The 27,539-nt window shown below is 35.9% G+C and overlaps 8 protein-coding genes and 4 non-coding genes across 14 annotated transcripts; 9 read left to right on the top strand and 3 right to left on the bottom strand.

Moving 5' to 3' along the window:
- The first annotated feature begins 789 nt into the window (after positions 1–789).
- Positions 790–2,768, top strand: pho-12 (Lysosomal acid phosphatase). Its single transcript, NM_062533.5, has 7 exons — positions 790–986; positions 1,043–1,147; positions 1,198–1,290; positions 1,475–1,699; positions 1,754–2,146; positions 2,310–2,453; positions 2,502–2,768. Exons 1-7 carry the CDS (start codon positions 897–899, stop codon positions 2,673–2,675), a joined length of 1,224 nt encoding a protein of 407 aa, NP_494934.3. The 5' UTR covers positions 790–896; the 3' UTR covers positions 2,676–2,768.
- A 704-nt stretch (positions 2,769–3,472) lies between these two features.
- Positions 3,473–5,398, top strand: C27A2.12 (Histidine acid phosphatase). The gene is made up of 9 exons (NM_001267169.2): positions 3,473–3,600; positions 3,659–3,763; positions 3,809–3,901; positions 3,956–4,046; positions 4,211–4,392; positions 4,437–4,529; positions 4,577–4,858; positions 4,908–5,057; positions 5,100–5,398. The coding sequence occupies exons 1-9, from the start codon at positions 3,496–3,498 to the stop codon at positions 5,379–5,381; spliced, it is 1,383 nt and encodes a 460-aa protein (NP_001254098.1). The 5' UTR covers positions 3,473–3,495; the 3' UTR covers positions 5,382–5,398.
- C27A2.10 lies at positions 4,085–4,173 on the bottom strand. The gene has a single exon (NR_051029.1). It is a non-coding gene; the product is annotated as an Unclassified non-coding RNA C27A2.10 (non-coding RNA).
- C27A2.t1 lies at positions 4,089–4,162 on the top strand. Its single transcript has one exon. It is a non-coding gene; the product is annotated as a tRNA-Ile (tRNA).
- Positions 5,395–5,993, bottom strand: rpl-22 (Large ribosomal subunit protein eL22). Of its 2 annotated transcripts, none has more exons than NM_062531.8 (3): positions 5,865–5,993; positions 5,622–5,746; positions 5,395–5,575 (listed from the first exon to the last, which is right to left on the bottom strand). In NM_062531.8, exons 1-3 carry the CDS (start codon positions 5,985–5,987, stop codon positions 5,431–5,433), a joined length of 393 nt encoding a protein of 130 aa, NP_494932.1. In that variant the 5' UTR covers positions 5,988–5,993; the 3' UTR covers positions 5,395–5,430. The 2 variants fall into 2 exon arrangements, 1 of the variants encoding a protein (NP_494932.1); NR_132580.1 differs by having other exon boundaries at positions 5,431–5,575; positions 5,622–5,824; positions 5,865–5,987.
- Positions 5,994–6,429: 436 nt separating this feature from the next.
- ify-1 (Securin-like protein) lies at positions 6,430–7,474 on the top strand. Its single transcript, NM_062530.11, has 3 exons — positions 6,430–6,520; positions 6,571–6,794; positions 6,905–7,474. Exons 1-3 carry the CDS (start codon positions 6,454–6,456, stop codon positions 7,346–7,348), a joined length of 735 nt encoding a protein of 244 aa, NP_494931.1. The 5' UTR covers positions 6,430–6,453; the 3' UTR covers positions 7,349–7,474.
- A 168-nt stretch (positions 7,475–7,642) lies between these two features.
- On the bottom strand, positions 7,643–11,694 carry F33G12.6 (PPM-type phosphatase domain-containing protein; the record flags this gene model as incomplete). 2 transcript variants are annotated; one of them, NM_001026966.6, is made up of 6 exons in its annotated part: positions 7,643–8,090; positions 8,143–8,282; positions 8,555–9,086; positions 9,315–10,024; positions 10,476–11,180; positions 11,601–11,694. In NM_001026966.6, the coding sequence occupies 6 exons, from the start codon at positions 11,685–11,687 to the stop codon at positions 7,949–7,951; spliced, it is 2,316 nt and encodes a 771-aa protein (NP_001022137.1). In that variant the 3' UTR covers positions 7,643–7,948. The 2 variants fall into 2 exon arrangements, with proteins under 2 accessions (NP_001022137.1, NP_001367572.1); NM_001381410.3 differs by having other exon boundaries at positions 7,890–8,090; positions 8,143–8,287; positions 11,601–11,687.
- Positions 11,344–11,541, top strand: F33G12.8. Its single transcript, NR_051028.1, has one exon. It is a non-coding gene; the product is annotated as an Unclassified non-coding RNA F33G12.8 (non-coding RNA).
- Positions 11,695–19,010: 7,316 nt separating the features above from the next.
- F33G12.9 lies at positions 19,011–19,155 on the top strand. Its single transcript, NR_051027.1, has one exon. It is a non-coding gene; the product is annotated as an Unclassified non-coding RNA F33G12.9 (non-coding RNA).
- Positions 19,156–20,927: 1,772 nt separating this feature from the next.
- Positions 20,928–21,401, top strand: F33G12.7 (uncharacterized protein). Its single transcript, NM_001047306.5, has 3 exons — positions 20,928–21,046; positions 21,093–21,180; positions 21,231–21,401. Exons 1-3 carry the CDS (start codon positions 20,930–20,932, stop codon positions 21,326–21,328), a joined length of 303 nt encoding a protein of 100 aa, NP_001040771.1. The 5' UTR covers positions 20,928–20,929; the 3' UTR covers positions 21,329–21,401.
- Positions 21,402–21,517: 116 nt separating this feature from the next.
- Positions 21,518–25,051, top strand: golg-2 (Golgin subfamily A conserved domain-containing protein). Its single transcript, NM_062528.7, has 8 exons — positions 21,518–21,631; positions 21,687–21,878; positions 21,925–21,999; positions 22,086–22,181; positions 22,231–23,199; positions 23,256–24,266; positions 24,311–24,628; positions 24,677–25,051. Exons 1-8 carry the CDS (start codon positions 21,575–21,577, stop codon positions 24,743–24,745), a joined length of 2,787 nt encoding a protein of 928 aa, NP_494929.3. The 5' UTR covers positions 21,518–21,574; the 3' UTR covers positions 24,746–25,051.
- A 118-nt stretch (positions 25,052–25,169) lies between these two features.
- Positions 25,170–27,467, top strand: lrr-1 (PIF1/LRR1 pleckstrin homology domain-containing protein). Its single transcript, NM_062527.5, has 8 exons — positions 25,170–25,293; positions 25,347–25,508; positions 25,559–25,642; positions 25,695–26,051; positions 26,101–26,312; positions 26,721–26,846; positions 26,899–27,114; positions 27,221–27,467. Exons 1-8 carry the CDS (start codon positions 25,183–25,185, stop codon positions 27,312–27,314), a joined length of 1,362 nt encoding a protein of 453 aa, NP_494928.1. The 5' UTR covers positions 25,170–25,182; the 3' UTR covers positions 27,315–27,467.
- The last annotated feature ends 72 nt before the right edge of the window (positions 27,468–27,539 follow it).

Below are 27,539 nucleotides of genomic sequence, written 5' to 3'. Positions count from 1 at the left end.
GCCATAACAGTAAATTCGAATGTTCTTCTTCAGTTTCGTCGATTTAGTCAATTTGCAAGAACTTTTAGTTTTTTAAAAGTCTTTTTATGTTGAAATTGTTGAAATAACGTTTATAAACAATTTCTTTGAAAACCTTATTCGCTTTTCAACTTTATCTGAATTTTTAACATTATTTAAACAAAAGACAAACGACGGTATTCATAAAAAAGTTTAAATTTACGGTTTTTCCGCCAAACACCTAACGAGACCCAACTTTTTGGGGCGGATCCTTTGCAATTGGCCGTAGAGCTCATTTGGAATTCTAGTTTTAATTAAACAATTTTAAATGAGCATTTTCTGCGTCCCCATAATATAGTATTTCAAAGTTCCTTGGGTAAATATTGGAACACTGATAATAAATTCAGACAGATCGTTATTTGTTCTGAACACATACATGTCTGGTTGTGTCATAGCATTTCAAAACATATTTCAGCTCTACGAGAAGAGGAAAAACATTTTTACATGTATACGTAACATTACATACTTCCGCCGTTTTTTTGTGCCGTAACTTCGGAATGCACCCACTGCCCTACAGTAAACAATTACATTTTTCCCCCAAGGCATTCGAAATCTTTCTCAACTTTTAATAATAATAATAATATTACCTACAAAACATGTTTAATTTGTGTGTTTATTACCGGTTAAAACACCAGTAGACTTTGTATTATTAACCGATTAAGTGTGCGACGTCAGAGGGGAGGGTAAACCCAGCGAATCAAAATTGGCAAAAGTTCACTTAGTTACCGCCGTTGATGACGTTCAACCATCGACCATTAAGCCTTCTATATAAAAAGACTTGTCATTTTTTGTATTTGGAACAAAATTTGGTTTTTTGCAGCTGATCAGACTGAAGTAATATGTTGGTTGCTCTTTTAATTTCTGCTAGAATTATTTCAAGTCTTTCATTGCCATCTGACGATGGATTTGATCTAGTTTTTGTGCAAGCTGTAGGTTTTCAGAGACACTTCTAAAATCTTATTGTTAATTTTTTTTGCGTTTTTAGCTCTGGAGGCATGGGGATCGAGCTGCACAGTACCCTTATAAGAATGATCAATTTGTGGAGGAAGATTGGAAGATAATTGGAAGTGGAATTGGACAACTCACATATGTAAGAGTGTACTGAAATTTTGATTTTTTTTTAATTTTAAATATTTTCAGAAAGGAGTGAAACAACAGATTCAACTAGGTGAAGCAATTCGCCAGAGATATATTGAATCGGGATTTTTGTCGCAGGGATTTGACCCTGAAATGGTAAGTTTTCAAGTTTTTTTGTGAGATAACGTAAATCAACAACACTACCAAAGTGTAATGGCCTGATTTTTAAATGGTCCGAACCAGAGAGCCTAGAGAGTATTTGAAAATGAAACATTTAAAGTGAGCTTTATACAAAAAAGAGCAGGAACCTATGCTAGCTCAATATTTCCACTTTTTCTAGATCAAATTCCGATCTACAAATCGCAACCGAACAATTCTCTCAGCCGAAGCTAACTTTTTGGGAATGTACCCAAATGAAGGAGCAGTCACCCTTCCGGTTACTGTACCCGATGACTATTCCAAAGATTGTGTGAATAATGTCATGTGCAAATGCCAACGAAGGAGCAAACTACAAAATATGGCAAAGAACCTTGAAGAGTACAAGAATATTGTAGAACATCCCAAGGTAATCATTTAATTCATTTTTCTTGATATCTGATAACTTCGAAATATTTTCCAGGTCAATTCTCTTTTTTCAAAGTTATCTGAACACACTGGAGAGGTTATCAATGCAGACAACTTTTGGAGAATCCCTGACACTTTGAGATGTGAAAAACAGAATTTCCCGTGTGAATTTGAGAAGAAAACTCCTTGGTACTCTGAGGGATTGCTCGATGAGCTCGAAGTTCTGAACACAAAAATCAATCGATTCACATCTGGATTGTACACTTCGAAAAGTGAAAATGGAGTGGATGTTGGAAAGGAGATTCAGAAGTTACGATCAGGACCATTAGTTTCTGAGATCTTTGAGAGAATGAAAAATAAGTTAGACTGTCAAGTTGGTGGAGGACGTGCTTCAAGATTAGGATGTTCGGAGACAGTTCAGAAGATGAAGTATTACGCATATTCATCTGTAAGTTGGACATTTGAAAAGGATTGGAATAGGCACGTCTTGATGCCTACATGTCTAGCTCATGCCTGCCTGAGCAATTTTTGAGATGATTGATATTTCTTATAAGAACATACAAAATCCAGAATATCAAAAATGACAAAACTTGTATCTTAAATATTTTCAGCACGACATGACTCTCTATGCTCTCCTCAATGCTCTCGGTATTGAAGATCTGACATCTTCTGAAATTGGTGGATGGCCATCTTATGCTTCTTCACTTTTCATCGAGCTTCTTCTCCGTCAAAGTGACAGAACTCCCTATTTTAGGGTAAGTCTAGATATTTTTTAATTTTAACCTTCCAAAATGAAATTGCAGGTAATCTACCGTAACCCATCTTCCTCAAATGAATTTTTAAATATCACTCCATTAATTCCAAATTGCCATGGATCTTCTTTCTGTCTTCTGGAGGCTTTTGAAGAAATCTACAACAAGTTCAAAATTGATCTGCCTATATCTGAATATTGCCATGTTACAGATGATCTCAGCTAATCGATTTGGTGCCAAAAATTAATTTATTTGTCTACACTTATAGGTTTAGAAAATCAGAAAATGAGAAAATAAATAAACTATTTATATATTTTGCATATTGGTGTTGCTAACTGTCCTGAAAAATTTGCATAATCTATGTAGGTTCATAGTTTTCCAGGAAACCAAGGAACACATCTAGGTAGCACTCTGTTTTGAAAAATAAATATTTGATTTCCAGATTTGTTAGTCTCACTAAAGCACCAGAGCACCTGAGAAGAGAAAAAAAATCAAATTTCGATACGAAAAGTTCAGAAATTCAAAGCAAATATAGCAAGTTTGGTTTAACATGATCGGGAGGTGCGCCCGGCGAACGAAACAGATTTATTTTTATTTCATATTTTCTATAGATTTCCACTACTATTCTCCTCTCTGTCCTTTTTCGGATATTCAATGTTAATCTGTTTTTCTCTCTTGAAATCATCACGTTTGTTTTAATGGTTTTTCCGAATTTTTATTAATGAAATGTGTTTTATATTGACTCTACTGTGCTATTAACTCAATAAGTCACACTCATTTGATTGCTTACAACTCGCCAACCCAATACGATAGAAATGAGAATGAACAATTATTAAGTCTATCAGCAAAAAAACTATATTTCCATCTTTGAATAGTCTCCAACGAAACCTGTTTTTGTTCTTATCACAGAATGTCTCTAGGATTATGAACTTTGTCAAATCATACGATTTACGAATACATATTCTATTTATTTCTGAATATTTTATATTTCAATTTTAGTAAATTAAATCCCGAATTCTTACAGAAAATTGCCTGTTTCCATGAAATGTCATATTATGTCTTGATTGCACTCTTCCTTGTTGGCAACATTTTCACAATTGAGATAAATGAGACAGTTCCAGAAGAGCTTCAGCTTATTTTTGTGCATACAGTAAGATATTATATCGAGAATATACCGAGTACCGTAAAATAATATTTGAACTTGGCAGGTTTGGAGACACGGTGACCGAAGCCAAGACGGTCATCTGAATAATGATCCGGTAGATCCCTCGAAATGGAATAAGGGAGGTGGTGGATATGGACAGTTGACTCCGGTAGAAATTGCACATTTTTAAAACTACAGTAATCCTCTTTTTCAGGAAGGCATGGAACAACAGTTCATTTTAGGTCAGAAGCTTCGTGATAAATATGTAAAAACGGGTTTTTTGCAAAATTTCTATGATTCTCAACAGGTTTGTGACACTAAACACTGAAATTTCCTATATGGTCATCAATATATGCAACAGATTTTCATACGCTCCACTGATGTAAACCGTACAATCAATTCTGCTATCTCGAACATGCTGGGCATGTTCTCCAGTTCCGTATCCCGACCAGGTCGGTTTTTTGTGTACGCACAAGTTCCCCGAATACTTGTCGGCCGCCATAGCTCAGTCGGTTAGAGCGTGGGTCTAATAAGCCCAAGGTCGCAGGTTCGACCCCTGCTGGCGGCAAAATTTTTTTTTTAATTTACAATGACTTTTGTAGTTTTGGCATTCCAGGTATCGACTATCCTGATATAGAAGGATGGCCACGTGGTTTTATGCCTGTACCAATTCATAGTGCTGGGCCGGCTGGTCAAGATTGTGTTGCTAGTGCATTTTGTATTTGTAGGCGCAGAGATGAACTTCTGAAAATAGCACACGAGGGAGAACAGTTTCAGAGTTATGTACAATCTGAAAAGGTATGAGAAGTGAAACCAGTTATAATTTAAAAATTTAATTCCAGTATGTGAACACAACTTTATTATTGTCTGAACTATTTAATCAAACATTTACATGGGATAACATGTGGCAAGTTCATGATGCTGTTATGATTCAAGTACTTGGTCTACTTAATTTTAAAACCTTTTAAAATTTAATTTTCAGAAAATTCACTTTCCAGAATCTGTACTAAATCAAACATGGTATTCTGATGAATTCTTTGAGAATCTTGACGATTTAGAAAGACCTTCAAAAGCATTCGTTACGGGACTTTATGATCCGCCAATTGTTCAAGGCATCAATGTACGAAGAGAAATCTTAAAAACACGGGGTGGCCCAATGATAAACGATATATCTGCAAGAATGAGAACGAAAGCAACTTGTGCTAAAAATGAAGCCAAATGTGACAATTATCACAAAAATCTGAAATACTACGCTTACTCTACAGTAATCACAACTCCTCTGTACTTGTATAATAGAATCATTTTAATTTCAGCATGATCACACAGTATTCGCTCTCCTCGCTGTGTTAGGAATTGAGGATATTGTTGCAGGACCTGAGAAATATGGCGAGTGGCCTGACTATGCTTCAGATATCGCGATCGAACTGTTCCATAATAAAACGGACGAGAAGCCCTATTTCAGAGTATGTTTCGATTCATAATGCCATCTCATCGCATAATTGCAGGTGCTGTATCAGAAAAATGTTCATTCAACTTTCGAAACTGTCACGTCGAGAATCAAGGGATGCCGAGGAGAACAGTTCTGCGACATGCGAACATTCGAAAACAAAGCAAAGGAATCCCGGCCAGACCGACCCATCCACGAGTTCTGCGAAATACCACCAGGGGAGGATAACAGAGTTACAACCTGGATAAGAAAATTTTTGCATCAAAATTCCGATTTCGAATCATCTTCACCACTCATTCCCTACTGGTACTCGATAATAATCATATTGCTGTTTTTCTAATGAAGCCTGATTTGAAACAACAATTTATTCCAACAACAAAAAACCGAGTTTACTCGTGGTCGCTTCCTGCGTCCTCTCCGTCGTTGATGTGGAAGTATCTGACCTCGTAGGTGTTCTTGTTGACAGCGACCACACGGAGCCAATCACGGAGGGAGTTTCTCTTGAGGTACTTCTTGGTAAGGTACTTGAGGTATCTGAATATAAAAATATGAGAACAAGTTTGATTGAATAAAATGCTACCTCTTCGAGAATGGGACCTCGGAGACGACTGAGACCTTGGACTTGGCGACCTCGACCTTGACGTTGTTAGCGGCCAAATGTCCGGTCTTTCCATTGACCTTGATCTTCTCGTTCAAGAAGGCTTCCTGAAAACAACCGGGACTTACTAGGGACCAATATATACCCTAAGCCTGGTCTTGCGATAGAGACGGGAACTCTATCGACTTGATGAGGCTGATTAATTTTAAAAAGCCTACAACTTACAAGATCTTCGATTCTGAGAATTCCATCCTCAACTGGGTTCTTGCACTCAACGTTGAACTTGAGGTGCACCTTCTTCTTGCGAAGAGCCTTCTTGGCCGACTTGGCGTGTGGCTTTGGGACCATGATTACCTGAAAGTAAAAATTGAGATCTTACAAAATATTATCGGCATCTTCAGGAATAAACGATCATGAAAATAACAAAAAACGATTTCGAAAGCTACACAATATTAAATTGTTTTAAATCTGCTGAAAAAAGCTTGCGTGAAGGTAAAACCCAGAAAAGAAGCAAATTTAGGCCGAGAACTCTACTCATTTTCCAAGTCGGCGTCCCAACACGACAATAACTACGGTCACACTCGTTTCAGCTGTGCGTACCTCCCTCTTATGCATCTGCGCTCTATGGCACTTCGAAGACGCCGGCTAGTTTAAATCATTGATTTTTCCTTTTCACATTTTGTTTCCATCTTTTTGCGGCAAAACGTGAACAATTTAAATTCTTTTGCATCATCGAAACAATTTTTGTATTCATTCCTACTAATTGAAAACTGGCATTCGTACTTTCTAGCTATTCATACTCGCACAAGTCAAAATGGAGGATCTAAACTTCGAAGAAAGAGGAAGCACCCAGATACCAGCCTCCTTGCAACAACACTTCAGTAAGTTTTATTTTAATATATTTATTTTACTTATAACGTCTTTGTTTTAGGTGCAAAGCTAGGCAGACAAAATGAACTTGAAAAGACACCTTCTCGTGGCGGTTTGGGGCTGGTTGTAAACTCGTCAAAAACTCCTGGCGGAAAATCGCTTCAGAGCTTGGCATCGGCTTGTAAAGTGCCACCTTCAACCAAGAAGAACACTATTCCAATTGCTTTTGAATGTTATGAAGATGAGACAGATGATCAGATTGCCGATGTGGCCACCATTAAAAAGGTGATGTTTTCTTCCAGCATAATTATTAAAAGAAAAGAAAACTACGGAAGTTTTAATCTTAAAACAATTAAAAGTATTGCTTCATAATTTTTATTTTCATCATTTTCTAGACCGAAAAACATCCATGCTCTCCAATCGACACTGCAAACCGATGTGAAACATTCGATTCGCTAGCTGCTGACATTGAGGACGATATGCTTAATTTGGAAGATCAAGACGTCGTACTTTCTGAAGATCGGCCATATGGAGACGTTATCGATCCGGCAGAGTCTGAAGCAGAAGCTCTTGCTGAATTGGGAGTCGAGGAATGGGACTCATATCCACCAATTGATCCAGCTTCAAGAATTGGCGACGATTTCAATTATGTGCTCAGAACAGAGGATTTCGCGGAAGAAGGTGATGTGAAACTCGAAGAAACTCGCCATCGGACTGTTATTGCTGATATTGATGAAGTGAAAATGAGTAAGGCTGAAAGAAATGAACTCTTTTCGATGCTTGCGGACGATTTGGATAGTTACGACCTCCTCGCCGAAGAAGCCAACCTTCCCCTGTGATTTCCCACGACGTCAGCCTCTTCTACCTGTTTTACATATATTGGCGAAATCACCCTCGCCCCACAATCATTCCCCCCACTGGTAATTTTCTATGTCCATTCTCTGAACAATGAAACGGTATATCAATGTATTTTATAACTGTTTCAGATGTTTTTGTCTTATAAAAAGTTTTCCAGGAGCTTTTCCCGAAAAATATGTACGGAAAGACGTTTGATGTCTACTATGAAAAGACATAGAAAAAATTCGCGAAGCATTTTTGGAATTTGTTTGAATTAATCTAATATTCCAGGTGTTGGATTGAAGTATTTATTTGACAGAAATTCGACATTTACCGAGGCAAAAACGATTGAGAGGAAATTTGTTTCAAATTATTTAATTCACTCGTAAGCGAAAAAACGGATGTTTTCCGTTTCGAAAGAAATGAATACAAGAAAAGACAAATTTGGCAAAAATTGTAATTTTCTTTCCTATAAATGAATGACTGCGCAGTGATAAAATATCGAAAAGATCGGGTGAAAAACATGGAAGCAAATTATATTCATCGGGATAGCAAAATCTCAGTGGTAGGATAAGTATGGAAATATACATTTGACGAGGTGTTTAGACATTGGTGGCTTTCATTGAGATTTTCATAGTGGATTGGTCAACATTGGATAATGTACGATTCGATCCCAACATGCTTCTGATTCGTTGGCGAAGTGTGTTACGATCGGCATTTGCGGAACTCAAGCTGACATCACCTCTGAAAAAATTAAACTTTGTTTGGAATTTTCAAAATTAAAATGCAAGAAAACCTTATGTCGTCAGCAGTTTTTTGATCTTCTTTCTTGGTCACAAGCTTCTTGAGCCATTGGACATCAACTCCCAAAGTATGACGTCCCATGGATCCTCTGCCATGCTTCTTCCTACGTTTTCCAGAATCTCTTGAGCTTATCTGAACTTGAAAAGTGAGAAAAAATCCAATAATATGGAAATGTTGTAAAATGTTTTGAAATCGATTTGGAAACGTGCTCAACTGCCAATTGAAAACGCTCCGCCACCAACAGTTGGGTCTTGTTAGGTAAACCGTAAACACAAATGTTTTCAAGTAGTTTCGCAGAGTGTTTGAGTTTAAGGTTTTGAAATACCTAACGAGACCCATCAATCGTGGGCGGAGCTTTAAAGCATTTTCTACGCTCTCATAACAATTCTGAAACTGAAGCTCACCGGTAATTGCTCATATGGGCTAACTGGTCGATTTTCAATTCCGTTTGCTACTACAGGTGTATTATTATTCTTCTCCTTTTTCCGTTTATCGACCAAATCATGTAATATCAACTGTTCAGGTTTTGATCTCATTGGTGACGGCGGTGGTTCTTGAGTTAACATTTCAACTTGCTCAATTCCACGCGGTTCCCCAATAAGATGCTCGACACATTGCACCGATGCAACTCTTGTGAATGTTGAGTTTTCAAGCTTCAGAGCTACAGTAGGTTCTGTATCCATTGCTTCAGAAGAGCTCACTGATGTAGATGAAATCAGTTGAGACTGATCCGCTTGGAGTCCACCAGGAGGTGTTGATGGCTCTTTTTCGGCACCACGTCGCGAAACATGGTAAGCAACGACGGATGCATGATCCAGTTTTCCTGGCATATCAGCGATCTTCTCACGAACCATTTTTCGCCTGGCTCTCTGTTCTGCTTTTGTCATTTTCTCTCGTTTGTAGAGTTCCGGATTCTCCAACACTCGACGCTTGGCACTGAAAAAAGGTTAGATGAAAGTGGAAAGAATTGATTTATAGGTCACAAAGCTGGAAAGGCGGTTTTTAATTGAAATACATTTAATTTTCAGACGAAAAAATTCAGCGAAAACCTGATTCTTTTAGGCAATGATCACAGCTAGCATTTCAATTTTTCTGTATTGCAATTTTTTAAAAATTTTCTTGTTATTCTAGCTCTGAAGACCAAAAAATATAGAAATAACTTACGTAGAAAGTTGAGTTGCAAAATGAATAAGTCGATGACAAAGAGTTGAAGCAGTGACTGGTGGATATTGATAATCTGATGCTGGGCCTCTTGGTGTTTCATTTCCAAATCCATTTGCAATTACATCTCTCATCCTAACTAACATCAACTCGTGCCGTTTGGCAGCATCTACACATGGAAGAGATGCAGCACATGGACGATTTCTTGCATATTCTGAATGTTTATCTTTTTCACCTCCACGAGTTGTTACATCCAAAGTTCGATCTTCTCTTGGCGGGAGATGTGCATTCTCTTTGTTCTCGTGCTCACTTTTCTTGATCACACAAAACTTTCCGACAACTGGATCGAAATTATCCGAAACACCATCAGAAGTGATGAATACAACATCACCTTCTTCCACAAATGTCATGGAGCATGTTAGATTGTGAAGTTGGGGATTCCTTCCATCAACTGGACCAAGAGCTCCACCAGCATCTCTCATATCTCTCATTTGATCAATATCATGACTTCCTAATGTAACTTCTCGAACTCCATAATGACGATTGTAAACAAAACACAGAGAATCACCAACATTGCACACACAAAGAGCCCATCCATTTCCACGTCGAACTGGAGCAACAAGAGCAACACACAGAGTTGTGAGCATTCCACCTTCTTGAAGAATAAGCGAATGAGCAGAGTGGAAAGCAGCGAGCATCTCGTGGAATACTTCCTGAAAGCATCTAATTGTAGAACCATTGATTTTTCAAATAACTTCTAGGTTGAAATCACCAAATATCATAGCGGAACTTTTCTAAAATATTTTGAAATTTTTTATTGACAGTTTGGTTAACCTCTAATAATTTTGGAAGTCGGCCAAAAAAATTCCTATATTTTAAACATTTTACTACTTTTATTTTTACATTTTAGGGTTTTCAATAAAAATAATTCTTTAAATATGTCAATTCAAAGTAACGAGAAAATTTAGAAAAATCTATAATACTTTGGGGTGTTTTATTTATAATAGTTTAGATATTTTGATTCTTTTAGAGTATATTTTTCACAGGAATTCCCACTGGCGCCATTTCAACTTTAAATTATCCAATTAAAAAAAAGTATCAGTTGAAAACTTTTCGGGAAATCCCGAGGCGATTAAAGGATCAATTAGTGAAATAAGTACTTACTGTAGTATCAGCTAAAGAATCTTTGATAACTCTTGTATTCAAATGATCTATCGCTCCTCGAATTGCACATCTCGCTGCCAACCTGGCACCTTCTCCCCAGTTAACTCCATCAGCTAATGCCATGACTCCATTATTATTTCTTCCAACAACTCCCCAAACATCGGCAATTGGTTCTCCTGCATTCACTCCACTTATTGGATTCTTCTCATAAAGTGATACACTCATTCCATATGCTCCTTGTTCATCAAATGAGCTCCAATCATAATCATCAGCTGATGGTCGGCCTGCACTGAAATCGTGATGCTCTCCATTTGGTCCGAGAATTGAAGAACATGAACCAAGAAGTAATGAATGTCTAGAGCTCTTTTTCAGATTCATAGATATTGGAGCATCTAGATCCTCTTCATCTTCAGCTTCTTCATCTGTTGTTCCATCAATTGACAAAGACATTTCATCGTCAATATTTGCCATACGAGCCATCGGATGTCCTTGTCGAACTTCTCCAACTTCAGTCAAACCACCTTCTGGTCCCGTGAAAGATGCAAATACATCTGCATCAAGAGTTTCTAATTGTATTGCAGGTAGATCTAGACCCGTCTTTCCAAAATAAACTTCAGGAAACTCGTGTCTCCTGAGATCGATTCCTCCCAAAAAGTGCTGAAGGTCCGAGTTGTTGTCACCGCGTGGAGTAGTTGGCTCATTATCCTAAAATTTTGTTGAATGTTGTTTTTTTCAGGAAAATATTGAAATTTTGCTAAAGTGAACAGTTAAAAAAAAAACTAGATCCGTTTTTAGCTCGCAGTGGTTTTCCAAAAGTTAATTCTTCTTTTGGCAATCTACTGCCAAAAAGTTTCAAATCATTCAATTCCACTAATTACCCTTGTGACCAGCGGAAATTTAATTTTATTTTCTGTTCCTTCTTTTCTTCAAAAGAAGCCAATTCCACTACCGACTTAACGACTCTGTTATCATTAGATTCGGTGACCAGCAACAGCATTGGCGGCGGCCATTTCGAAGGGTCTATTCATCAATTCATCTCTTCATTTATCTTCTACGGATACCAAAGAGAAAAGAAGATATTTTGGAACCAATTGAAACAATCGTAGTGAAATCACGTGGACCTACCGGATTATCATTATCCAGACTTGTTGATGGTCCGAACTTGTTTCGAAGCAAACCTCGGACGTGTTTTCTGATAAATGATGAAGGCATCGTTACCCTGAAAATGAAAAAATTTAATAAAGACAATGCAGAAGGAATTCTAAGAAAAAAGTTGAACGTATATAGCTAACAATGGGAAAGAAAATATGTTCCAGTGAGTTTTTGGAAGTAGGCATAGGTCGCATATGCCTACTTAGAACACTTGTAAGACTTTGTACTAACAGTAACTGACAAATCTAACATAGAATATAAGATCTAATTTTTCAAAATTTTAAATCTACAAGCCCTTGTAAATTTTGACACTAATTTGACCTTGTATTCGTCTTCAACACTCATAGTACCTTTAAACATTTTTGACGAAAATTCAAAGTGACAACAACCAAAATGAGAATGAAAAAAAGAGAGACGGGGGCAAGTTGAAAACTGGTCCTAAAGTGGCTGTTTTTGTTACTTTTTCAAGTAAGAGGAAGTAGAATAAACCGTAAGACTTTTTGATTCTTCAGGCTATAATAAGCAGAACCGATGTTCTTTTTGAAGAAAAAACGATTGACAGACACACCGGAAGGACAATTATTGAAGGAGGTGGAAACGAAAAAGAAGATGAAAAAAAACGAAAGAGAGAGAATGGAAGAGAGGAAGATTTATTGGCAGTGGACACGTTTTTGACAAGCGTGAACGGTGGCGGAATGCTTTGAAATGAGAAGGTATATAGGATTTGTAAGTTGTAAATAAGTACAGGTGTTATTGAAACGAGAGTTCAAAAGCTCAAATATTTGTTTCGAGGAATTGAGGTGTTATATAATAAGTTGCAAAAGCTTCTATGATAGCACGTTCTCATATCAAGCTACCTCAAAGCCTGCCTATCTGCCTTCCATTTTTATATTTTTGCATAATTTTTATTTTCAAATGGTTTGGCAATCTACCAAAATTTTGACTGAAAATAAAGCTTTTTACAAGATGGAAAACTAAACGTTCCAAAATTTTCGAAATTCTAAAACTTGAAAAAACTTGAAAAGAAGTAGTTTTTCTAGTAAATTGTTTATTTGTATATTCCATGTTAATTTAGAGCTTAAAATCTAGTTTTTCTAAGCAAATAGTAGAGTCAAATATCTGAAATTCTAGAAGAAGCCTTACCAATTTTAAAGTGACTAGGTTTTCTGGTTTATTTTTCTAAAAAAAAAATAAAACGATCAATTCCACAAAAAAAGGAGCAAAAAGAGTTGTAAGTGTATATAAATAAGAATGTATATAGATGGTGTCAATAAAGACACTGACAACTGTGTGCACATGTGTTTGTAATGCGAATCGTACACACCCCAATACAACACGAGAAAAAGAAGAAGAAGAAGAGGACAGTTTTCTCATATATGGATTCATTGAATATAAGGGATGGGACATGACAATTTAGTCAGTCATGTGTAGACGGTGTTTACACTCAGCCATTTGTGGAATTGAAGAGAGAAAATAGTTTGTATGCTTCCCCCATTAATTGATACCTATTATGGAATTGGGAAGTAAAGCCAGTTGTGGAATTATAATGGAGGTTATTGAGGTTATTTACAACAGTTACTGACTTTCATGTCACACTTGATTGAATAGCAAAAAAGCTTTCATGGACATTTATCGACTACTGTATGCACCACTGCCCACTTTGACACAATAAATTAACTTTTTGGGCAATAAAAAATATCGAGAAAAGTTACAAAAAGTTAAGCTAAAAAAGGTGCTGAAAAATTGTTAAAGTTGTCGTTTATTTTTGGCAGCTGCTTTTGGCAACTTCCAGTTCAGGTGCAAAAATTACAAAGTTAGTAAAAATTATTTTCTTGTCAATGGAACAGTTTTCTATATTTTTATTACATTTTTTTTTTAAATAAATTGAATTTTGAAACAAAAATGGGCATTTTTGAAGATTTACGTGCACCTAATTGCTCAGCTTCGACAGCTTATATCTACAGTATCTTTTGTTTAATCAAAAAGTTCTCAACTAACAAAGTGTTTATTATTTCTTTTTCTATAGTTTTGTATTAAGAAGTTTAATTATATCTTTGCAATGAGCCGAGATATAAGCTTTATTTTGTTAGTTAAAATTTGTTCACTATCAGTATATCATACAAGTGAAATTGTATGTTTTAAAAAAAATAAAAACTTCATGATATTCTCATAAAAAAAACTTAATCGGATAGCTCAAACATCGAATTTAGAATTAACCAAAGCTTAATTAAATGAATAGATTTGCAATATCACATTAGACATCTTACCAAACCGCGTTAAGACATCAAACAAGCATGTTTTCTTGTAAATGAGAACATAAATTGAAGTGGGTGAGTGCTCTTTGAAACGGAACCGAAAAAGTGACCATTTTCGGCCAAAGGGTGCCCCCACACGCGTTCGACATGTTCCTATCTCAAGAGTGACCGTTTCAACAGAAAGGACAGGTAGAATGCGATAGATAGTACTGCGGATAAGAGAGATTCAGACATTATGATTGAGAGATTGAGAGACGCAGGTGTAGGAAAGGTTTAGAGAAGGCAAAAAAAAGCACAGCAAGGCGGACAGATGGACAGCTAGCGCGTGCTTTACTATTTGGTTTTGATGGTTCAATGGAAGCAATAGTGGTTTTTGTATATGTTTGACCAACTGGTAGGGAACAAAACAATGATTTTAGATATAGATTTCTGATTCTTAAATTTGAAAATTGCCTGCATGCCTACGTACCTATATTAGGCAGGCGTAACGGTAACGACACCTACCTGCGACAGTCGCCTTCAAGGCATGCTACGACTGCCTTGTAGGTAGGCACATATGCAGGTTTTTGATGCTTCCTATAAAAGTTTATTCTGCATATATTTTTAAAATGACAGATATCAAAGTTTTTTGTTGAACTTTCTGTAAAAGAATTAACCGGAAGTACAGCTCTGACTGAATCTTCTTTTCATTTTCCTAAATAAAAAATTGAGCATTCGGAAACAGGAACAATAGAATAAAGGAGCATCACTCAATCAAGTAAGTGTGTCGCCCCAAAAAGAGAAAGAGTAGAGGATAAGGATGAACAGAAAAAAGATGATTGAGTGTTTTAGTAAAAGGGGAAACGACAAAAACGGCTTGCATGTTGGATATGTACTAAAAGTACAATTGGGTCAGGAAACTTGGTGTTTGGAGTTAGAGCCGGGATTTCTTTGGAAAAAGGTCTCGTTTATTGCAATGCCACGTCATAAAAGTTGCAGGGCACTTTGCACTTTCTTTAGCAACCTAACAAGATCCAGATGTACACGTGGAAAAGTGGCAACGTCACAAGGATAGGTCTAGGTCATCAACATGAAAAATGTATACTTTTTTCATTCACTTTCTCTATTTCTCACTCATTTCTCATTCTCCTCTGAAGCCATGTGTTCCATCGAGATGGAGGAGTAGGGGGATTATAAATGTATTAGACACTTTCGAAGCTCTTTTGGCATAATTATAAGAGAGCATAAACATTTACTTGTTTATGCAAAACTTTTGAAAAAGAAAATTGGAACTGAAACAACAATTGGAATACGTTTTCAAGAGGGTGGTTTGAATGAGAAAAAGAGACGGACAAAAAGAGGAACAAAGAATTGAGCCAATTTTACGAGCACTTTTCTCCTCACTCTCTTCTGTCTTTATGTTTTCATTCAGGCGTCTTTGTTCGTATTCAATGGGACCTACTTATGAAAACTGTCTGTATTTGAACAAGTTTCGATAATGGAACTGGAACTGCAATCATTTGATTTGAATATCCGGATTGAAATCAAAAATCGGAAAACATTATCATGTGATGGAAGGGATTGGAAGAAGAACACTTTGCTGTTTTTCATTCTGAAATAATTTCTCAATTTTAAGAGCCGTTCTGAAATCATATGTGTTACGCTTTCAGCAACGAAAATGACTGGAGATCAAGGAAAAATTTTCAGTCAAAGATTTGGCACATTTTCAAAATTTTCAAAATTACTTTCAAAAATATGAGTGGCAAAACACGACAAATTATAAAAGTTTAGTGAAACGCATTTGGACGATTTTCAAAAATATAAGAAGCTGGATTGCAAATTTTTTCTACTATACATATATTTCAAAATATATAATTTTTATTATTTTTAGTAAAAAAAACTAAAAAATTGTCATAATTTTGAAGATTTTTGAAGGAAATACAAAATTTGTGAACATCTCAAGCCAAAAATCATGGATAATATTGAACACTGACAGAGTTAAAGAATTTAGGAAAATTCTTTTTTCTTAAAATAGAATTATAAAAACAAAATTTGAAAGTTTAAAGAAAACGGCTACAGAATACAACTTAGAATCACTGAAGGTTGTGCAAAAATGCAGAAAATAGGTGGTAGACGGGCAGGACAAAGAAAAACCTACCTGCCTACTTTCCAAAAAAGCCTATAATTTCTACTGTTTGGATAAGTATGAAGGAATTTCACACATTTGAAAACTAGATTTCTAGAAAAAAAACGTATAATTCAAAACATCTGGATGCATTATTTTTATTATTCGTAAAGTTCCCATCCATCAAGCTCAATTATTCTCCCAAATGTTATGAATAAATCCAATAATTTCACAGGTGTGTCGCTTCCTTCTGTTGTACGAAAAAACTCATGAAAAACAAGGTTTAATTTGACAAAAACAAAAGTGTTCAGAATGTATACTAGATTCTCCATATAAATACACTGGTCGATTAGCCGACTTAATCTGAACAAGTTAACTAATCGTCTCAATCTCTCTAATCCAGTTGCACTTGGGCTTGAAAGAGCGAAAAGTGTGAGAATTGTGAAATGGGAGGCAACTTGCGCGAGAAATCGAGAAATCGAGGTCGGAATTGAAATGAAAATGGCGGAACACAAAGAGTCAATGATTTGCATGCGAAAAGCCACAACACAAGAGATGGGAGGGGGGATTATTCAAATAGACTCATCTCGCACCAATTCTCAATTCATCATTACAAATTCAAGGAGTAGAATGATGGATGAACATCTTGATTGACACGAAACATACTCAGATTTTATAAGAAGTTGTTGAACATGGAGAAAGCTGATATTCATTTGTATGATTTATTTCTTACTTTTAAATATAAAATTTTAGATCCTTGAGTTGTACTCAATTTAGGTAATCTGGGATGAAAGTTTTTGAAAATCACAATTAAAAAGGAAAAACCTACAAAAAATTGTAGTACACATTTTACTTGCTTTCCAACAAAAAATGCCAATTTTCGCCTTCAAAAAGTTGTAAAAACTTGAAATTGTGCGAAATATAAAACGGTTACGTTTTGATGAATTTTCTCAAAATTTTCATTTTCCCCTTTAAGGTGAAATTCCCACAAATTATGCAGTAATTTTCAACACATTTTTGAAATGTTTTTTTTTCATTTTTTTTTTTGGAACTGTGACGAGAAAAAACCTAGCTTTAACGAAATACTAGTTCTCACTCTAAAGCTGAAATATTTGGTCAACGATCAAGAATACCAAATATGTAACTGCAACAAATAAAAATAGGGGAGAAAAAGGTTTTTGTGGGCTCGAGAATGAACAAAGAGCAAACCCCATTTCGCTTGACCACACACACACACGAAAATGTCTTCTTCTTTTTCTTTTTTTTTCTCCCCCGTTTCCTCCTATTCTCACTTTTTCCGGCGCACAAAAGGTGTCAAAATACGCGGAAACAACGACGCACAGTGACCGGAAACAAAAATTGGTAGAAGTCTCTTCATTTCATCTGTATGTAATGAAACATTTTGACGGAGACTTGCTGTCTCCGTCAACTTGGAGACTTGAGGCATGAATAATGAAAGGAAATAAAGAATGCTTCTTATCTTTTGCATTTCAATGTGTACAATGTGCATAATTGACGGAAGATAGAGTCGATTAACCTTCGTATGTGAACCTCTAAGTACCCATTATTATTCGCAGAAAGATATAGGAGGACACATTAAGGAGAATGGGTTCGGGATGCGAAAGGGTTCAAAAATTATTGTTCGTAAGGAAAAGATATTCTAGGTAATTTTAGATTAACGTTTTGAGAGGTTATTCTTCGGAAAAATCGACATTTGACAATGCACATGCCACCAAAATCATGCACAATGCTGTGAGAATGAACAACATTTTACCAACTAATAATTGTTTGATTAAACCGAAGACAACCGAAGAAAGCTAGCTGCTAAACAAAAAAGGAAATCAATATTATATTTCACTTTTTTTTAACATTAATAAAGCAATATGACTTTTCAAATGAGAAAGTTCGTACCTAAATATTTGCACACGATTAAAAATTGAACACAGAGCAATTTTTCCAACCCTTTCGGTGGCACACTCTAACCTTTTTGTCTTTTGCTCTTACTGCTGCATCCTGACTAAAACGACTATACGAATCAATTTCTTTAGATGATTTATGCATGTCAAATTCAGAGAAAAAATACTCTGAAAGTGGTGTCAAGGAGGACCTCCAGAGCAGTGACAAACAACTTCATCTTATCCATAAATATATCAAAATGTTGAAATATTGTAGATGCTGGTGAGAATTAGAGAAACCTTGGAAAGAAGAGGATGAGCAGGGTCGGGAAGACAGGAAGAAAAAAATGAGGCTATTAGTATGGTTATGAAAAAATAAATGAGTATTGAGGCTGATGAGAGGAAACGAAAAATGGAAGGGAAAATGATGGAAGTTTAATTAGACAAGATGTTTTGTTTGCAATATTTAACTGGCTATTAATTAATAGGATACAGAAGCTTAGTTAAGAAAATAAGCCAATTAAGGGAGCTTGATTTTTTGCTTAGAATGATGTGATTTTTGAAAACAGGTATTTTCCGTAGATCTCATTAATCCATTTCAGTGTTTATGCTGAAAGTTCAAATTGAAAATTGATACCGTATTATTCAAAGTAGACTTCAACCTCAGTCTCTCTACTTTGACAGCTCATATCTCGGTTGTTTCAGTTTTTAGAATAGGGAATTTAGAACATTTAAATTAGAATGAGTTTGTTAAAGTTCATGAAATGAAAATTGGTAAGTTGTATTATTGCGTAGGTGTAGGCACTATGCTCAGGCGTAGCTTTCTAAAGCCTATGTGGAAGTCCTAGTAAAATATCATAATTCTAAACAAGGAATTTCAGCCACCTGAATTGTTTAAAATTTGAGACATGAGGATTACAGAGTCACTAAAGAAAACTCTTCGTAATTTGAGAATTCCCGTACAATAGACAAAAAACTACCAAAAATGCATTTTAAAATAAATAATTCAAAAAAAGGACAAGAATGCTGAAAAAGCGGAAAATGCTGAGTGAAAAAAAAAGATGTACGAGGGTAAACACAATAGAATCTCTCTTACTCTCTCTCTCCTGCTCAATGCTTCTACTACATCCAGCATTTTCTCTTCTAGTTTTGGTGTTGTAGAGAGATGGTGGGTGACACCATCATGAAGATACGCAGAGATCCAAATAAAAAAGAGAGAAAACGGGCGGTCACTCGGGGACGGAGAGCTCCACGACTTCGATGCTATATTTCTGCACTAAGTAGGGAGATGGGGGGGGGGGGGGGGGCGAGAGCAAAAAGGAAAGAAACTGGATGTGTTGCACACCACACACATCTGTATAGTTGAGAAGAAAAAGTTGGAAGAAACATTTCAAATAAGATTGGCAAGAATCAACACCAAAGTAACAATTATGGTCAGATGTTTTCTTGTCGAAAAAAACTCTATTGCAGGTGTAAGTGTATCCAGTAAATTGAGCAGTCACTGTAATTTTTTTTAAAACTTTTCAGTGATTTCCTTCCTATTTAGAAAGTTTCTTGAATAATTGAAATTACCACATTAGCCAATATGAATCCGTGAATTTTACCGATTTTTACGAAGATTACGATATTTGGCCTCGCCACGAACTATTTAAATGTTCTCAAATTGAATCTGTTAAAAATGTATGCGCCTATAAGTCTTACAGTAACCCATAGTTGGTTACTGTACTCCTTAGAGGCGCAAACTACTTTACCGTGTACTCGACGGACATATTTCGGTCGTAGCAAGATCAAGGACTGTATTTTTGAGTGAAAAACTGAATAATAATAGGTTTTACCTCACTTCGTGTGTTTTCTATACAAGTTTGGAATTAATATATAACCGCAGCCGCCAAAGGAGAATTCTTAATTCATTTGCGCAAAAATTAAAAAATAGTTTTGTAGAAATATTTTTGTTCCGAGAAAGTAGCCGTTCTCCTATAGGATATTATAAATATTGCTGAAGTGGAGAGAAAGTTTATAGTACAGTACTCCAAAAAAAATTCAGGGTATATCCGAGTCGCTAAAAAGGAGATTCGATTCGATTTTCTTCTGCAGTCACGAATTCAATTCAATTGGGAATAAATTCGAAACAAAACTAAACCAAAAACTTGCATAAAACATTTGAAAAAAGTGGCGCGGAAGTGACACTGACGGCTGTCCTTTATGTCCGTCCATGTACACAGCTGGAGTAGAAAGATCGATTGTGCTCAGAGCGTGATTTGGAGGAAGGTCGTATTTTATATGCAAGTGACAGTTTCAGATAACACATTTTTTCAGAGAACTACAGTAATGACATTGATTATTTTTCCGAAAGGTTTCTAGGTACTGAACAATTGGTCTTCAAAAATTTCGGAAACTCGTATCAGTGTTTTTCCAAATATTTTTAAAAACTGAGCGAATAACCAAAATATAATCTTCAAATTTGCTTGTGTATTCTAATGCTTTACAGTATACAGAGATAATAGGCTTGTTTATGTTCTCCTACAGTACCCCTCCACACTCGGGAATTATATATTCCTCATTTATCCTTCATTTTTAAATATTTTACATATATCTCATATGAATTCGTTGCTACTATGATCACCATTCTTTTTAATTTTCAGTTTAACACTGTCATGAAAAGTTTTGAAGAACATTTTCCAATATTCACTTCTATGTACTCATAAATTTCGTTTTCCTGCGTATTGTGTCTCTAGTAAGTGCCAATGGGGCGCGTTTTCATCAAAAATTTTTGAAGATATTTTTTTTCCTAGTATTTTTTTATTAATTTTCTTCACATTTTTTTCAAATTTAATACATTCGATTATATAACATATATTTTGCTTCATAAAATTCCCCATTTCCTATGTCCGTTTAAAAATATTTTGTCCCCTTCCGGAATTCCATGACCAATTCAATTCCTTCTAAAATATCAAATTACTGGAAGACTTTGACTTCTCGCTTTGTCCTTTTCGTTTCCAATTTTTAAAACAAATAAAAAGGCAGAAAATAAAACAGATTTTGTTCCAGATGAGATTGACTCGGATTTTGCGTGTTTTAATCAGAAGAAAAGACGGGCAGGCCGAATGGAAGGAAATCACGGAAAATCAGTTACCTAAAGGAGGAAAGAAGCTTTCTTTTAGAGAGGTCTATTTTGATAATCAATTTTAAAAACGAATTAAGTATTTTCCAGAACTCCCTAATCGCATTTGGAGTAGGCATGCTGATATTTTCTTATGCCTACTTCCAAGATGAGATCAATCCTGATTCAAAGTGGGCTAGTGAGTTGATATTCTCAATTAAAATGTTATCTTCAACTACTTAATTCTAGAAGCATACCGCACGTTCACACGAGAACCTCTTGCCTGGCTCACCAAGGGGCAAACCGATTCGCCTGTCTCATCTGATCACAAGCCTCCAGTTTTCTAATTTGCTCGGTTGTTTTTTAGCATTTATTTCCAAAGTTTCGTTAGTTATTTGTACATAAACCTATTATTTTTTCTTTTTTGTGTGAATTTCTGCTGCTTTCATTGCGAACTCGCTTTGTTGTCTGCGCTATGTCGTCAATTGCGGTGTTTGCGTCCAACCACTAATTTCCACGTCTTTTTTCATTTTCAGCTTTTAAAATCGATAGATTTTACTGTTTTTCGGCGTAAAGCTGGATTAATCAGTGATATGGTCGATGCCGCTGCACCTGCCAAAGCTGAAATGCTGGCAGCGGCCAGGAAAAAGGTGAGAATCGTGAGGAAACTTTATTAAAACAAAGTTTATAGAGTAAATTTTACAGCTGAAAGACTTTGAAGCACGTCAAAGACTCGATGGACGTAATTCTCCTGCATCAAGTATCATTTCATCAGAGCCGGGTGCTGGAGCAGGTTTAAATGGACGGAGCAGCGTTGTCAGTGAAGATTCGACAGCGCTTCAAATTCCACACTCATCTTCTTCTGCACAAAGTTTGAATGCAAGAAATGGATTGGATGTGAGAAAATCGATAACATCGTTAAATGAGTAAATGTTTTCTTCAGGCTTCACCATTTCAACCGAACGGAAACGAATGGTATCAGGCATATACACAATTGAAGACCCAGCATGACGAATTGGTAAGGATAATGAGAAATTGACAAATACAAAAACTAATTCGTTAATTATATGAATAATGATTTTATTAAAAAAAAAATCATTTTAGTGTGCCCATTACTCCCAACTTCATTCCGCTTATTCACAAGTCAATGCAAATGGAATACATGTGGATACAGAAAATCAAATTGTCCAACTCCAAAATGTAAGGATTACTCGTTTTATTTATTTTAATTTAATGATGGAGTATTCAGGCATTGTCTGCAATGGTTGAAGAGAAAGTTTCGTCTCAAAGTGATCTTCGTCAGGCAAACAAGCAAATCGAAAAACTTCGACACAAGCTGGCTGCTGCAGAGAACATTGCCAACCAAATGAGCAATTCAACATCATCTGGACTTTCGTCAAACGAAATTCGAAAACTCAATGAAGCAATTGCACAAAAAGATTCCCTATTAACTGCACGTCATCAAGAGCTAGAAGGAGCTCGACGAGAAGTTGCATCAATGCAAGCTAACCTGCTAAATGTTCAACACGAGAGAAGTGAAGCACAAGCACGTGTGAAAAGTATGATAAAAGAAACGGCGGCTCAAGAAAATCGCATCAGTCAGCTCATGAAAGACATTCAAATGAAAGATCTTTATTTGAAACAACTTGGAGCCACAGGACCGCCGGGAGGGATTCCGAATGAGAATACGAATTATGAAAACTTGCAACGTGAGCTGGAGAACGTTAAAGCTGAAAAATCACGTCTTCTCGTCGAATCTGCGACATTAAAAGCTCACTATGCTGATCGAGAGTATGCACTTCAACAAAAGCAAGCAGAGATGGCTTTAGAAATCGAGCATTTGCATAATCAAAAATTTTCTTCAAACGATCAAGTTGAACATCTCGAAAATCAACTCGAAATTGCTCAATCTGAACTGCAGAAGCTTCAAATGAATATGGATGTTTCTGAGAGGCATGATGAAATTCCAACTATCACAGAAGAAGATGTAGCAAGACGGATTCGTGAAGCGTGTTTCGTTGAAAGAGGGAAGTGGGAACGAAGAAGTGAGGATGATCAGAAACGCAGAGAAGAAGAAATTCTAGAAAAAGACAAAGTTATTTTCGAAAGAGAACAGTCATTGGCAGAACTTGAAATGAAATATCGACTTTTGGAAGAACGAACGTTAGAGTCAACTGCAAACGGAGCTGATTTGTTGTCTCTTTCAGAGCAACTACAGGTAGATTTACAATTTTCAATATTTTTCCCTGATTTTTCAAATTTTCGAATTTACAGAACGAAAAAGCGACCGTATCCCGCGCAGTGGCACAAAACAAAGAGCTTAAAGAACGTCTCTTGGAAACGGAAGACCGATTTGTTACTCTTACGAAAGAAAAAGCAGATGTCGAGCTTGCAAAACAATCTGCTGAGCATCAAGTACGGGAATTGACAAAGCAGTTGAATTTAGAAACCGCGGGTCTTGTTGGTAATCTGTCAGAAGTAATCGCTCGACAACCTCATCTCGAAGCATCACAAGAATCTGCTGCAAGTCAAGAACAACGTGAAGAATCTCAAGAAATCGTGAAACTCAATGAAGAATTGAAAGAAAATATCTCAACGCTTCAAAGAGAAAATGCAGAAATCAGATCCGATTTAGAGCTGAAAACTCATGAACTTCAACTGGTCCGTGCTGATTTGAGACGAAGTAACACTCATAATGAACAAATGGACGAAATAATGAGGCAAAATGCAGAAGATGAGAATCAGAATTCGATTCACGTTGAGCTCACTCAAGCAGTTGGCAGAGTTCAGGATCTTCATGCCGAAAATGAAGCACTCAGAGAAGCTTTTAATAATTGCCGTCAACAATTGGAAGATGAACGAGCTGATAGAAGAGCAGAGGAAGAACGGAAAGATCTCGAAAGCAAACAGGAACAGCTGGAGTTGAAAGAAACCAAGGTTCCAGAAGAAGCTGAAAATCAGCAGTCTTCTAGAGAGCTTCATGAAGATCTATGGGCACGAAAAGAATTAGAGAAACGATTCGCTCGAGCAATGCTTCAGAATGCTGAACTCGTTGAGACAATTGATCGATTAGAGCACATCAACCAGCAGCTAGAACTCGAAAATGACACAATTGCTGATCACGTTGTTCTCTATCAGCATCAGAGAAAATTGGTTCGTGAAAGGCTTCGTGTAAAAGATGAACAATTGAAGGCTATGGAAGAGGACAGAACGAAAACTGTTGCACGATGCCAAGAACTGCAAAATGTGTTAATGACTGTACTTAACAAAGGTGGAGTATTAAAGGTAATTAATCTATGAAACTGTAATACCTACAAGCTAATTTTTAGGAATACCAGACAAGCTCAATCTCCCGAAAAGCAGCTCGCCGAGTTTCCCGAAGCTATAGCCATTCGACAGTTGATGAAATGAGCGGAGACGAAGATGTTTTGGTGGACGCCAAATTGGAAGAAGTTCCAGAGCGTGAAAAAGTACATGGTAATAGTGATGATGAGAAGATTCCAAGTACTCCACCACCAACTGTGTTGGAAGCTCAAAATAGTCCACGATTATCGGATTGTTCTGCTGACAAAGATAATAGTGATACTTTCGGGCAAACCCAAGATGCATCTGTTAGACGAATTTTGGAAATTATTTCTGATATCAGTGTAAGTAGAATATTCTTTGATTCATCGTTCCCAAATATATCTTTACAGAGACCCCAAATTCTACCCGCTGGACAACTCCACTGTACACAATGCATTGGAGATCTTCAAGAACTCTGAATAAAAATGTGCATAATGACTTTACTGTAAACTTTCTTTTAGCTTATAATGTGGGTACAACTTTTAGCTAATTATTATTCTTTATTGTTTCCAGTCCCCGTTTTTTTTGTAAATTTCGACTCTCCCGCTGACTTATTTAAATTATCGTTTTCATCCCCCAATCACTTCCTGTGTTCATTTGTGATATTTATAAGTGACAATTTTCTATTAATTTTATTGAAGTCCGATTAGTTGGTAAGCAAATGGTAATTATTATTTATTTTTTCGTTAATTATTCTTCTTGGGAATAAATGTAAAAACTTTAAAATGTAACTCTCCCCAGTGCTCTTTTATCGGGTTCAACTTGATTTTCCAGAAACTTATTTTGATTTTCAGAGACTTGCTTTTCAAATACAAAGAAACTACCAATAGTTGCTTATTCCAGATTTCAATAAAAAATGCGATTACCATGTGAAGTGGTTTTTGCACGTTATAAAGCAAATGCCGGAGTTAATCCAAAACCCACGAAATCGCAAAAAGGATTTGTTATTCTGCAAAAACTTCGACAGGTAATTTAAATTTTCATAAGTTAATATGTAACAAAACAAAAAAATATTTCCAGACCCCTCCACAATATCAGATAACAGTGGCCGTGGCCGGTGACAAAACTGGAAATAAATTCGAGCTCAACAAGCCGCCAATTATTCTCGACAAATTTATTGCTCAAGGAAAAACCACTATCACATTTCAAACAACTCCTGCTGTGATGGTTTGCATCAGTAAAGTACGTGTAAAGCATTTTTCAATATAAAAATAATAATTTTTATTGTTCAGGCGAATCCAGAAGCGTTGGCACAACTGATAGAAGCCATCAGAAAAATTGTCAAAGGAGAAAATGTGGATATTGAGAAAGTGAAGGTATTAAGCTTGACGGTGGAATTGAAAGAATTAAAATAAAATACTATTTCAGGTAAAAAGTTCCGACTTCAAACCAACTACCATCACGGTCAACAATCAGGCAACGTACAAAAAGCAAATGCAATCATGCTCCGAATTCCTGAAAACACTAAAAATTGAGCCTATCGATTTACGGAGACCTGATAAAGCCTGGAGATTCTGCCATAATCTCACCAGATTAACACTCAATGGAAATCCAATTGGAGCTCATAATAGAGATCTTGACGTGTTTAGCAAGCTGAAGCAATTACAGTCACTCGAGATGAGAAGCTGTTCCCTGGAGTTGATTCCTGTTCCAGCAATGTGTACGATGTTCCGAGAACTACCGACTTCTATCTCATTACTGGATTTTGGAGATAATCATCTTTCAGTACGGCTCCGAAAATAATTATTTTATAATCTTCAAATTTATATTTCAGATTTTCCCTCCAATCTTCCATCTGAAACAGCTCAAGATTATTAATGCTGCTCATAACGCAATAAAATATCTTCCATCACGTATTGGAGTTCTACAGAATCTAAATACAATAGATGTTAGCAACAATCTTATGACAGCTTTACCTTATGTATTCTCAAAAATTCCAAGTATCGAACATGTGGGAATTAATGCCAATGATCAAATGGTTAGATTGTGAGTTTTTTAATTTTTGTTGGAAATATTTAATTTTTAATGTTCAAGCTGCAAAATCGGACTTATGATTTTCCAAGTAAGAACAATTAAATTTTTCAATTAAAATTGTTTACCAAAAAACTGCAAAATATATTTTAAACACACTATTTTGCATATAAAGTCCCGAAAAAGTTTCGGCAATCGGCAAGTTTGACAATTAGCTAATTAGCCAAAATAAAAATTTCCGAAAAAATTTGTAACAATTAAAAAAAACAACTATATTTTTAGTAAATTGCAAAAAAAATTCATGTTTTAACGAAAAGAATAAAAAAATTTTAAATAGGTGAAATTCCAACAGAATAAAAACTAAAAAAAAATAATTAAAATCGACAAGTCGATGCAGCCTATTGCAACCGATTTTTATTTTAGAGAAGAAGAAATTGGACCAATTTTCATACGTCGCCTGCTTACAAAAGTTGATAATATCGAATACACACACGAGGGAGGTGTCGACAAATTGGGCACAATTGCTGCGAATGCTATTCATCGAGAAGAGTACGAGAAATTAAAACTTTAAGAAAAAAATCTTAAATTGAATTCATTTCAGATGCTCAAAATCGATGAAATTTGGACGTCAATTCCTTCCACTCTCACTTCGTTTCGATATGGATGATCTGATGTTTGAAAAACCAGGAATATCATCTCTCGAATTGTGTACAGGATGTGTCAGACTTCGGCATATTCGATATATTCGACCACTTATTATACAATCCAGACAAATTGCTAATTCTGTCGACGTGATCGGAAGATTTGTCACATTTGAGTTAGTTTTTTTTTTCAAAAAATTAAATTTAAAAAAGTTGACAAGTGGTTTTAATCATTTGTCCAAATAAATTTTTCAAAAATGTAATAAGTTTAATTAATTGCAGCCGTCTTCTCTGTATCGACTGTTACCGGAGAACAACTTCAACAAACAATGGAGAACCGCCGTTCCAATGTGATTACTTCCAATTTGCAGTCTAATTTTTCATTATTATCTCACCTTACTCATTTTTAAATATGTAAAAATTAACCCGATCTCAGAATGGGTAAAAAATTGTCCGATGCCTTAAATTTCGAATCTCTCACTTTTGAATCTTGAATCTCACCTTAAGAATAAAAGTTTCCAAGCCTTTTTCTGCTTTTAATTGTTCAATTTAATATTCTAATACTGTTATGTTCGCGAATTTCATATATCTTTTATTCACA

The sequence above is a fragment of the Caenorhabditis elegans genome, chromosome II (assembly GCF_000002985.6).
Source record: "Caenorhabditis elegans chromosome II".
Taxonomy (NCBI): domain Eukaryota; kingdom Metazoa; phylum Nematoda; class Chromadorea; order Rhabditida; family Rhabditidae; genus Caenorhabditis; species Caenorhabditis elegans.
This window is presented reverse-complemented; position numbering and strand designations above follow the sequence as displayed.

Bases quoted from the DNA above. Each gene is read 5' to 3' on its own strand.
- rpl-22 (NM_062531.8), bottom strand. From the start codon at position 5,987: ATGGTCCCAAAGCCACACGCCAAGTCGGCCAAGAAGGCTCTTCGCAAG. The intron at 5,747-5,864 runs GTAAGTTGTAGG...GGTTGTTTTCAG, and splicing joins TTCTCAGAATCGAAGATCTT to GAAGCCTTCTTGAACGAGAA. The intron at 5,576-5,621 runs GTAGCATTTTAT...TTTTATATTCAG, and splicing joins GAGGTCCCATTCTCGAAGAG to ATACCTCAAGTACCTTACCA.
- C27A2.12 (NM_001267169.2), top strand. From the start codon at position 3,496: ATGTCATATTATGTCTTGATTGCACTCTTCCTTGTTGGCAACATTTTC. The intron at 3,764-3,808 runs GTAGAAATTGCA...CCTCTTTTTCAG, and splicing joins GATATGGACAGTTGACTCCG to GAAGGCATGGAACAACAGTT. The intron at 4,393-4,436 runs GTATGAGAAGTG...ATTTAATTCCAG, and splicing joins GTTATGTACAATCTGAAAAG to TATGTGAACACAACTTTATT.
- pho-12 (NM_062533.5), top strand. From the start codon at position 897: ATGTTGGTTGCTCTTTTAATTTCTGCTAGAATTATTTCAAGTCTTTCA. The intron at 1,291-1,474 runs GTAAGTTTTCAA...CACTTTTTCTAG, and splicing joins AGGGATTTGACCCTGAAATG to ATCAAATTCCGATCTACAAA. The intron at 2,147-2,309 runs GTAAGTTGGACA...AAATATTTTCAG, and splicing joins AGTATTACGCATATTCATCT to CACGACATGACTCTCTATGC.
- ify-1 (NM_062530.11), top strand. From the start codon at position 6,454: ATGGAGGATCTAAACTTCGAAGAAAGAGGAAGCACCCAGATACCAGCC. The intron at 6,521-6,570 runs GTAAGTTTTATT...TCTTTGTTTTAG, and splicing joins CTCCTTGCAACAACACTTCA to GTGCAAAGCTAGGCAGACAA. The intron at 6,795-6,904 runs GTGATGTTTTCT...ATCATTTTCTAG, and splicing joins ATGTGGCCACCATTAAAAAG to ACCGAAAAACATCCATGCTC.
- F33G12.7 (NM_001047306.5), top strand. From the start codon at position 20,930: ATGAGATTGACTCGGATTTTGCGTGTTTTAATCAGAAGAAAAGACGGG. The intron at 21,047-21,092 runs GTCTATTTTGAT...AGTATTTTCCAG, and splicing joins AGAAGCTTTCTTTTAGAGAG to AACTCCCTAATCGCATTTGG. The intron at 21,181-21,230 runs GTGAGTTGATAT...ACTTAATTCTAG, and splicing joins TCCTGATTCAAAGTGGGCTA to AAGCATACCGCACGTTCACA.
- lrr-1 (NM_062527.5), top strand. From the start codon at position 25,183: ATGCGATTACCATGTGAAGTGGTTTTTGCACGTTATAAAGCAAATGCC. The intron at 25,294-25,346 runs GTAATTTAAATT...AAATATTTCCAG, and splicing joins TTCTGCAAAAACTTCGACAG to ACCCCTCCACAATATCAGAT. The intron at 25,643-25,694 runs GTATTAAGCTTG...ATACTATTTCAG, and splicing joins TGGATATTGAGAAAGTGAAG to GTAAAAAGTTCCGACTTCAA.
- golg-2 (NM_062528.7), top strand. From the start codon at position 21,575: ATGGTCGATGCCGCTGCACCTGCCAAAGCTGAAATGCTGGCAGCGGCC. The intron at 21,632-21,686 runs GTGAGAATCGTG...TAAATTTTACAG, and splicing joins TGGCAGCGGCCAGGAAAAAG to CTGAAAGACTTTGAAGCACG. The intron at 21,879-21,924 runs GTGAGAAAATCG...TGTTTTCTTCAG, and splicing joins ATGCAAGAAATGGATTGGAT to GCTTCACCATTTCAACCGAA.